The sequence below is a fragment of the Notolabrus celidotus genome, unplaced genomic scaffold (assembly GCF_009762535.1).
Source record: "Notolabrus celidotus isolate fNotCel1 unplaced genomic scaffold, fNotCel1.pri scaffold_432_arrow_ctg1, whole genome shotgun sequence".
Taxonomy (NCBI): Eukaryota; Metazoa; Chordata; class Actinopteri; order Labriformes; family Labridae; genus Notolabrus; species Notolabrus celidotus.
Window position 1 is genome coordinate 1 of NW_023260239.1, and position 10,645 is coordinate 10,645.

A 10,645-nucleotide genomic window follows, 5' to 3' on the forward strand; every position below is an offset into this window, starting at 1 on the left:
TGATGTTTTCTTCTTCATGTGTTTCAGAGTGTGATGTTTTCTTCTTCATGTGTTTCAGAGAGTGTGATGTTTTCTTCTTCATGTGTTTCAGAGAGTGTCAGCTCCACAGCTCAGCGCTCAGGCAGGTTTGATCTGCTGCAGGAGAAACTCAGAGAACTTTCTATCAGAGGAAAGACGGTCTGTGTTAGCAGGTAAGCTAACACCTGAGCTAACATCCTCAAACATTTACAATAAGACAGTGTAACCCCCCCCCCCCCCTCTCTCAGGTGCCTGTCTGTGTACTGTCCCGTTCTTCAGTTCTTCAGAGCCCTCGTTCAGCCGGAGTACAGCGCTGTCACAGACGTGTATGTGCTCATGTTCCTGGCTGACACAGTGGACTTCATCATCATCGTCTTCGGCTTCTGGGCCTTCGGGGTAAAATCAGAGCTCCTGAGCTGACCCCCCTCCCTCTGAGACTCTCTTTGACTCTGTCTCTTTGACTCTGTCTCTTTTACTCTCTCTTTGACTTTGTCTCTTTGACTCTGTCTCTTTGACTCTGTCTCTTTGACTTTGTCTCTTTGACTCTGTCTCTTTGACTCTGTCTCTTTGACTCTGTCTCTTTGACTCTGTCTCTTTTACTCTCTCTTTGACTTTGTCTCTTTGACTCTGTCTCTTTGACTCTGTCTCTTTGACTCTGTCTCTTTGACTCTGTCTCTTTGACTCTGTCTCTTTGACTCAGTCTCTTGACTCTCTCTTTGACTTTGTCTCTTTGACTCTGTCTCTTTTACTCTCTCTTTGACTTTGTCTCTTTGACTCTGTCTCTCTGACTCTGTCTCTTTGACTCTGTCTCTTTGACTCTGTCTCTTTGACTCTGACTCTCTGACTCTGTCTCTTTGACTCTGTCTCTTTGACTCTGTCTCTTTGACTCTGTCTCTTTGACTCTGTCTCTTTGACTCTGTCTCTTTGACTCTGTCTCTTTGACTCAGTCTCTTTGACTCTCTCTTTGACTTTGTCTCTTTGACTCTGTCTCTTTTACTCTCTCTTTGACTTTGTCTCTTTGACTCTGTCTCTCTGACTCTGTCTCTTTGACTCTGTCTCTTTGACTCTGTCTCTTTGACTCTGACTCTTTGACTCTCTCTCTGACTCTCTCTCTTTGACTCTCTCTCTTTGACTTTGTCTCTTTGACTTTGTCTCTCTGACTCTGTCTCTTTGACTCTGTCTCTTTGACTCTGTCTCTTTGACTCTGTCTCTTTGACTCTGTCTCTTTTACTCTCTCTTTGACTCTCTCTCTTTGACTCTGTCACTTTGACTCTGACTCTTTGACTCTCTCTCTTTGACTCTGTCTCTCTGACTCTGTCTCTCTGACTCTGTCTCTTTGACTCTGTCTCTCTGACTCTGTCTCTTTGACTCTGTCTCTTTTACTCTGTCTCTTTTACTCTGTCTCTTTGACTTTGTCTCTTTGACTCTGTCTCTTTGACTCTGTCTCTTTGACTCTGTCTCTCTGACTCTGTCTCTTTGACTCTGTCTCTTTGACTCTGTCTCTTTAACCCCGTCTCTTTGACTCTGACTCTTTGACTCTGTCTCTTTGACTCTGTCTCTTTGACTCTGTCTCTCTGACTCTGTCTCTTTGACTCTGTCTCTTTGACTCTGTCTCTCTGACTCTGTCTCTCTGACTCTGACTCTTTGACTCTGTCTCTTTAACCCCGTCTCTTTGACTCTGTCTCTCTGACTCTGACTCTTTGACTCTGTCTCTTTAACCCCGTCTCTTTGACTCTGTCTCTTTGACTCTGTCTCTTTGACTCTGTCTCTTTGACTCTGTCTCTCTGACTCTGTCTCTTTGATTCTGTCTCTCTGACTCTGTCTCTTTGACTCTGTCTCTTTGACTCTGTCTCTCTGACTCTGTCTCTCTGACTCTGACTCTTTGACTCTGTCTCTTTGACTCTGTCTCTTTGACTCTGTCTCTCTGACTCTGTCTCTTTGACTCTGTCTCTTTAACCCCGTCTCTTTGACTCTGACTCTTTGACTCTGTCTCTTTGACTCTGTCTCTCTGACTCTGTCTCTTTGACTCTGTCTCTTTAACCCCGTCTCTTTGACTCTGACTCTTTGACTCTGTCTCTTTGACTCTGTCTCTTTAACCCCGTCTCTTTGACTCTGTCTCTTTGACTCTGTCTCTCTGACTCTGTCTCTCTGACTCTGACTCTTTGACTCTGTCTCTTTGACTCTGTCTCTTTGACTCTGTCTCTCTGACTCTGTCTCTTTGACTCTGTCTCTTTAACCCTGTCTCTTTGACTCTGACTCTTTGACTCTGTCTCTTTGACTCTGTCTCTCTGACTCTGACTATTTATTCCACTTCAGAAATACTCTGCAGCCGCTGACATCACTTCCTCCCTCTCAGAGGACCAGGTCCCCGAAGCCTTCCTGGTTATGGTTCTCATTCAGTTTGGTAAGGTTATCGTCTGTCTGTTTACCTGTCTGTCTGCCCACCTGTCTGTTTACCTGTCTGTCTGTCTGTTTACCTGTCTGTCTGCCCACCTGTCTGTTTACCTGTCTGTCTGCCCACCTGTCTGTCTGTCTGTCTGCAGGGACCATGGTGATAGACAGGGCTCTGTACTTGAGGAAGACGGTTTTGGGGAAACTGGTCTTTCAGGTGATTTTGGTTTTTGGGATCCACTTCTGGATGTTCTTCATCCTGCCGACAGTGACTGAGAGGTAACCCACCTTTACCTGTCTGTCTAAGCCTATAACAGTCTGAGCCTATAACAGTCTGAGCCTATAACAGTCTGAGCCTATAACAGTCTGAGTCTATAACAGTCTGAGTCTATAACAGTCTGAGTCTATAACAGTCTGAGTCTATAACAGTCTGAGCCTATAACAGTCTGAGTCTATAACAGTCTGAGTCTATAACAGTCTGAGTCTATAACAGTCTGAGTCTATAACAGTCTGAGCCTATAACAGTCTGAGCCTATAACAGTCTGAGTCTATAGCAGTCTGAGCCTATAACAGTCTGAGTCTATAACAGTCTGAGTCTATAGCAGTCTGAGTCTATAACAGTCTGAGCCTATAACAGTCTGAGTCTATAGCAGTCTGAGTCTATAACAGTCTGAGCCTATAACAGTCTGAGCCTATAGCAGTCTGAGTCTATAACAGTCTGAGTCTATAACAGTCTGAGTCTATAACAGTCTGAGTCTATAACAGTCTGAGTCTATAGCAGTCTGAGCCTATAACAGTCTGAGTCTATAACAGTCTGAGTCTATAACAGTCTGAGTCTATAACAGTCTGAGTCTATAGCAGTCTGAGCCTATAACAGTCTGAGTCTATAACAGTCTGAGTCTATAACAGTCTGAGCCTATAACAGTCTGAGTCTATAACAGTCTGAGTCTATAACAGTCTGAGTCTATAACAGTCTGAGTCTATAACAGTCTGAGCCTATAACAGTCTGAGTCTATAACAGTCTGAGCCTATAACAGTCTGAGTCTATAACAGTCTGAGTCTATAACAGTCTGAGCCTATAACAGTCTGAGCCTATAACAGTCTGAGTCTATAACAGTCTGAGCCTATAACAGTCTGAGCCTATAACAGTCTGAGTCTATAACAGTCTGAGTCTATAACAGTCTGAGTCTATAACAGTCTGAGTCTATAGCAGTCTGAGCCTATAACAGTCTGAGTCTATAACAGTCTGAGTCTATAACAGTCTGAGCCTATAACAGTCTGAGTCTATAACAGTCTGAGTCTATAGCAGTCTGAGCCTATAACAGTCTGAGTCTATAGCAGTCTGAGTCTATAGCAGTCTGAGCCTATAGCAGTCTGAGCCTATAACAGTCTGAGCCTATAGCAGTCTGAGTCTATAACAGTCTGAGTCTATAACAGTCTGAGTCTATAACAGTCTGAGCCTATAACAGTCTGAGTCTATAACAGTCTTAGCCTATAACAGTCTTAGCCTATAACAGTCTGAGTCTATAGCAGTCTGAGCCTATAGCAGTCTGAGCCTATAGCAGTCTGAGCCTATAACAGTCTGAGTCTATAACAGTCTGAGTCTATAACAGTCTGAGCCTATAACAGTCTGAGTCTATAACAGTCTGAGTCTATAGCAGTCTGAGCCTATAACAGTCTGAGCCTATAACAGTCTTAGCCTATAACAGTCTTAGCCTATAACAGTCTGAGTCTATAACAGTCTGAGTCTATAACAGTCTGAGCCTATAACAGTCTGAGCCTATAGCAGTCTGAGTCTATAACAGTCTGAGCCTATAACAGTCTGAGTCTATAACAGTCTTAGCCTATAACAGTCTTAGCCTATAACAGTCTGAGTCTATAGCAGTCTGAGCCTATAGCAGTCTGAGCCTATAGCAGTCTGAGCCTATAACAGTCTGAGTCTATAACAGTCTGAGTCTATAACAGTCTGAGCCTATAACAGTCTGAGTCTATAACAGTCTGAGTCTATAGCAGTCTGAGCCTATAACAGTCTGAGCCTATAACAGTCTTAGCCTATAACAGTCTTAGCCTATAACAGTCTGAGTCTATAACAGTCTGAGTCTATAACAGTCTGAGCCTATAACAGTCTGAGTCTATAACAGTCTGAGTCTATAGCAGTCTGAGTCTATAGCAGTCTGAGCCTATAGCAGTCTGAGCCTATAACAGTCTGAGCCTATAGCAGTCTGAGCCTATAACAGTCTGAGCCTATAACAGTCTGAGTCTATAACAGTCTTAGCCTATAACAGTCTTAGCCTATAACAGTCTGAGTCTATAGCAGTCTGAGCCTATAGCAGTCTGAGCCTATAGCAGTCTGAGCCTATAACAGTCTGAGTCTATAACAGTCTGAGTCTATAACAGTCTGAGCCTATAACAGTCTGAGTCTATAACAGTCTGAGTCTATAGCAGTCTGAGCCTATAACAGTCTGAGCCTATAACAGTCTTAGCCTATAACAGTCTTAGCCTATAACAGTCTGAGTCTATAACAGTCTGAGCCTATAACAGTCTGAGTCTATAACAGTCTTAGCCTATAACAGTCTTAGCCTATAACAGTCTGAGTCTATAGCAGTCTGAGCCTATAGCAGTCTGAGCCTATAGCAGTCTGAGCCTATAACAGTCTGAGTCTATAACAGTCTGAGTCTATAACAGTCTGAGCCTATAACAGTCTGAGCCTATAACAGTCTGAGTCTATAGCAGTCTGAGCCTATAACAGTCTGAGCCTATAACAGTCTGAGTCTATAGCAGTCTGAGCCTATAACAGTCTTAGCCTATAACAGTCTTAGCCTATAACAGTCTGAGCCTATAACAGTCTGAGCCTATAACAGTCTGAGCCTATAACAGTCTGAGTCTATAGCAGTCCAGTTCTATAGCAGTTCTATAGAGTTCTGTCTGTGTCTCTGACCTGTCTGTCTCTCTCATGTCCCTGTCTCCAGGCGGTTCAGTCAGAACCTGGTGGCTCAGCTCTGGTATTTTGTGAAGTGTGTGTACTTCGGTCTGTCGGCCTATCAGATCCGGTCCGGTTACCCGACACGCGTCCTGGGGAACTTCCTGACAAAGAGCTACAACTACCTGAACCTCTTCCTGTTCCAGGGGTTAGTCTGTCTCACCACCTGTACCTGTCTGTCTCACCACCTCTACCTCTCTGTCTGAACACATCTACCTGTCTGTGTGTCTGCAGGTTCCGGATGGTCCCCTTCCTCACTGAGCTGCGGGCCGTGATGGACTGGGTCTGGACCGACACCACCCTGTCCCTGTCCTCCTGGATCTGTGTGGAGGACGTTTACGCCCACTGCTTCGTCCTGAAGTGCTGGAGGGAGTCTGAGAAGGTACCAGTGTGTGTGTGTGTGTGTGTGTGTGTGTGTGTGTGTGTGTGTGTGTGTGTGTGTGTGTGTATGTGTATGTGTATGTGTATGTGTGTGTGTGTGTTTAATGTGTGTGTGTGTTTAATGTGTGTTTAATGTGTGTGTGTGTTTAATGTGTGTGTGTTTAATGTGTGTGTGTGTTTAATGTGTGTGTGTTTAATGTGTGTGTGTGTTTAATGTGTGTGTGTTTAATGTGTGTGTGTGTTTAATGTGTGTGTGTTTAATGTTTGTGTGTTTAATGTGTGTGTGTGTTTAATGTGTGTGTGTGTTTAATGTGTGTGTGTGTGTGTGTGTGTTTAATGTGTGTGTGTGTGTGTTTAATGTGTGTGTGTGTGTGTGTGTGTTTAATGTGTGTGTGTGTGTGTGTGTGTTTAATGTGTGTGTGTGTGTGTGTTTAATGTGTGTGTGTGTGTGTGTTGTCAGAGGTACCCTCAGCCCCGTGGGCAGAAGAAGAAGCGTGTGGTGAAGTACGGGATGGGCGGTCTGATCGTGTTGCTGCTGATCTGCATCGTCTGGTTCCCGCTGCTCTTCATGTCGCTCGTCAAGTCTGTCGCTGGAGTCATCAACAGACCGCTCGACGTCTCCCTGACCATCACACTGGGAGGCTTCCAGGTAGACTCACCTGAACCGACTCACCTGAACCGACTCACCTGAACCGACTCACCTGAACCGACTTACCTGTACTGATTCACCTGTACTGACACACCTGTACTGACTCACCTGTACTGACTCACCTGTACTGACTCACCTGCACTGACTCACCTGTACTGACTCACCTGTACTGACTCACCTGTACTGACTCACCTGAAGCGACTTACCTGTACTGACTCACCTGTACTGACTCACCTGTACTGACTCACCTGTACCGACTTACCTGTACTGACTCACCTGAACCGACTCACCTGTACTGACTCACCTGTACTGACTCACCTGTACTGACTCACCTGAAGCGACTTACCTGTACTGACTCACCTGTACTGACTCACCTGTACTGACTCACCTGTACTGACTCACCTGCACTGACTCACCTGTACTGACTCACCTGTACCGACTTACCTGTACTGACTCACCTGTGCCGACTCACCTGCACTGACTCACCTGCACTGACTCACCTGTACTGACTCACCTGTACTGACTCACCTGTACTGACTCACCTGCACTGACTCACCTGTACTGACTCACCTGTACTGACTCACCTGTACTGACTCACCTGTACTGACTCACCTGCACTGACTCACCTGTACTGACTCACCTGTACTGACTCACCTGTACCGACTTACCTGTACTGACTCACCTGAACCGACTCACCTGTACTGACTCACCTGTACTGACTCACCTGTACTGACTCACCTGAAGCGACTTACCTGTACTGACTCACCTGTACTGACTCACCTGTACTGACTCACCTGTACTGACTCACCTGCACTGACTCACCTGTACTGACTCACCTGTACCGACTTACCTGTACTGACTCACCTGTGCCGACTCACCTGCACTGACTCACCTGCACTGACTCACCTGTACTGACTCACCTGTACTGACTCACCTGTACTGACTCACCTGTACTGACTCACCTGTACCTGGTTTTTATCTGAGCCTGTGTTGTCGTTGGCAGCCGATCTTCACGATGAGCGCTCAGCAGAACCAGCTCAGAGACCTGACGGAGGCGGACTTCAGCTCCTTCAAGTCCTCGTACAGCTACACCCCGGTGAGTTCTCAGTTCTCTCTCTTCACCGTCAGTTCTTCCTTTCACTGCATCGCTCCCTGTCTCTGCTTTCCCAGAGTGCTTTGCAGTTCCTGGAAGCATATGGTCCTGAGGATGTGACAGTGGCCGAGCTGCAGGGCAGCAGTAACTCTCTGTGGACCATCAGTCCACCCAGCAGGGAGTACCTGAGCCAGGTGCTGCACCTGGACCACTTCCCTCTGACCCTATCCTGGACTGTTCAGAGGTCAGCTTTACCCGCCAATAATCCCAGATCAATACAGATTAACCAAACTGGTCTGAGGTCAGCTGATCCAGGCTTCTGTTTGTACTGACACTGATCATACTCACACCACTAGCAGTGAGTCAGTCTACCTATATGAGGTCAGGTCAGTCAGGCGTTCTGTGTGTGTGTGTGTGTGTGTGTGTGTGTGTGTGTGTGTGTCCGTGTGTCCGTTTGGAAGGTTCAGCTGTTTCCTTTTCTCAAACAGGAACTTGAGTCTGGGGGCAAAGGCGGAGCTGGCGTCAGGTAAACATGTAACCTTCCTGGATGATCAGACTCGCCTGGAACTGATCCAGCTGCTAAATGGAACCAGGATACTTCCTGTGTGAGTACAGGGGGCGGGGCTACTGGAAATATGTCCAATAAGCAGGACAGGAGCTGTGATGCTCAGCCAAGTGTTTGTTAACATCAAAGAATACAAATACGTCCCCCAGAGCTTGTGCCTTGTTAAACACTTCCTGTCTGGACAGGAAGGTTGATCCTGTGACCTGTGACCTGTGACCTCTGACCTGTGACCTTACTTCTGTTTGTTTTTAGGCTCATACAGGACGTGTTTCCGTGCTTCATCAGAGCCCCGAGCGACTCCAACGGCAAACCCATCGAACAGCTGTACAGAGGTTAGCAACACTAAAGCTACAAAGCATGCTAACTGCTAAAGCTACAGTAACACAGCATGCTAACTGTTAAAGCTACAGCTACACAGCATGCTAATTGTTGAAGCTACAGCTACACAGCATGCTAACTGTTAAAGCTAAAGCTACACAGTATGCTAACTGTTAAAGCTACAGTAACACAGCATGCTAACTGTTAAAGCTAAAGCTACACAGCATGCTAACTGTTAAGGCTACAGCTACACAGCATGCTAACTGTTAAAGCTACACAGCATGCTAACGTCAGTTTACCAGAGCTGCTGTGATGTCATGAAACATGTCTCCTCACACCAGATGACAAATATAAAGACATCCTGCTGGACTTAGAGCGCTCCACCAATCAGAGCAAAGAGATCCAGGAGTGGTGGATTGTGGACCAACCATCTGAGAGTCTGGTACCAGTTGGGGGAGGAGTCTCACTGATTGACAAGAGGGAGGCGGGGCTTCAGTTGTTTGTGTTCAGTGATAAAGTCAGTCCTCCGAGTCTGGGCTTCCTGGCTGGATACGGGTATGTGATACCTTCAAGGACCGCAGTAAATCTGAGCACCAATACTTCAACAGCACATGAAATACTATAGGATGCTAAAACTCACTCCTCTGCTCTGTAGATCACTCTCTATAGATCACTCTCTGTGGATCACTCTCTGTGGATCACTCTCTGTAGATCACTCTCTATAGATCACTCTCTGTAGATCACTCTCTGTAAACCACTCTCTGTGGATCACTCTCTGTGGATCACTCTCTGTGGATCACTCTCTGTAGATCACTCTCTGTGGATCACTCTCTATAGATCACTCTCTGTGGATTATTCTCTATAGATCACTCTCTGTGGATCACTCTCTATAGATCACTCTCTGTAGATCATTCTCTATAGATCACTCTCTGTGGATCACTCTCTATAGATCACTCTCTATAGATCACTCTCTATAGATCACTCTCTGTGGATCACTCTCTATAGATCACTCTCTATAGATCACTCTCTATAGATCACTCTCTGTAGATCACTCTCTATAGATCACTCTCTATAGATCACTCTATAGATCACTCTATAGATCACTCTCTATAGATCACTCTCTGTAGATCACTCTCTTTGGTGACTCTCTGTAGATCACTCTCTATAGATCACTCTCTATAGTTCACTCTCTATAGATCACTCTCTGTAGATCACTCTATAGATCACTCTCTATAGTTCACTCTCTATAGATCACTCTCTATAGATCACTCTCTATAGATCACTCTCTATAGATCACTCTCTATAGTTCACTCTCTATAGATCACTCTCTGTAGATCACTCTATAGATCACTCTCTATAGTTCACTCTCTATAGATCACTCTCTATAGATCACTCTCTATAGATCACTCTATAGATCACTCTCTATAGATCACTCTCTATAGATCACTCTCTATAGATCACTCTCTGTAGATCACTCTCTGTAGATCACTCTCTATAGTTCACTCTCTATAGATCACTCTCTATAGATCACTCTCTATAGATCACTCTCTGTAGATCACTCTATAGATCACTCTCTGTAGATCACTCTCTATAGATCACTCTCTGTAGATCACTCTATAGATCACTCTCTGTGGATCACTCTCTATAGATCACTCTCTATAGATCACTCTCTGTAGATCACTCTCTGTAGATCACTCTCTATAGATCACTCTCTGTAGATCACTCTATAGATCACTCTCTGTAGATCACTCTCTATAGATCACTCTCTATAGATCACTCTCTATGGATCACTCTCTATAGATCACTCTCTGTAGATCACTCTCTATAGATCACTCTCTATAGATCACTCTCTGTAAATGACTCTCTGTAGATCACTCTCTGTAGATCACTCTCTATAGATCACTCTCTATAGATCACTCTCTATAGATCACTCTCTATAGATCACTCTCTGTAGATCACTCTCTATAGATCACTCTCTGTGGATCACTCTCTATAGATCACTCTCTGTGGATCACTCTCTATAGATCACTCTCTATAGATCACTCTCTGTGGATCACTCTCTATAGATCACTCTCTGTAGATCACTCTCTATAGATCACTCTCTGTGGATCACTCTCTATAGATCACTCTCTGTAGATCACTCTATAGATCACTCTCTATAGATCACTCTCTATAGATCACTCTATAGATCACTCTCTATAGATCACTCTCTATAGATCATTCTCTGTGGATCACTCTCTATAGATCACT

General features: G+C 45.0%; 1 protein-coding gene across 1 annotated transcript in view; it reads left to right on the top strand.

The window, feature by feature from the left end:
• Positions 1-91: 91 nt before the first annotated feature.
• Positions 92-10,645, top strand: part of LOC117809781 (piezo-type mechanosensitive ion channel component 2-like) — a gene marked incomplete at its 5' end in the record, with an annotated part of 18,599 nt that continues 8,045 nt past the window's right edge. Inside the window, 13 exons of the mRNA XM_034679280.1 lie at positions 92-191; positions 267-414; positions 2,335-2,422; positions 2,562-2,688; positions 5,379-5,537; positions 5,624-5,771; positions 6,231-6,419; positions 7,423-7,515; positions 7,590-7,756; positions 8,001-8,117; positions 8,330-8,409; positions 8,737-8,950; positions 9,523-9,545. Of these exons, the coding sequence (XP_034535171.1) occupies positions 92-191; positions 267-414; positions 2,335-2,422; positions 2,562-2,688; positions 5,379-5,537; positions 5,624-5,771; positions 6,231-6,419; positions 7,423-7,515; positions 7,590-7,756; positions 8,001-8,117; positions 8,330-8,409; positions 8,737-8,950; positions 9,523-9,545 (1,653 nt within the window). The remainder of the gene's footprint in view (positions 192-266; positions 415-2,334; positions 2,423-2,561; positions 2,689-5,378; positions 5,538-5,623; positions 5,772-6,230; positions 6,420-7,422; positions 7,516-7,589; positions 7,757-8,000; positions 8,118-8,329; positions 8,410-8,736; positions 8,951-9,522; positions 9,546-10,645) is intronic.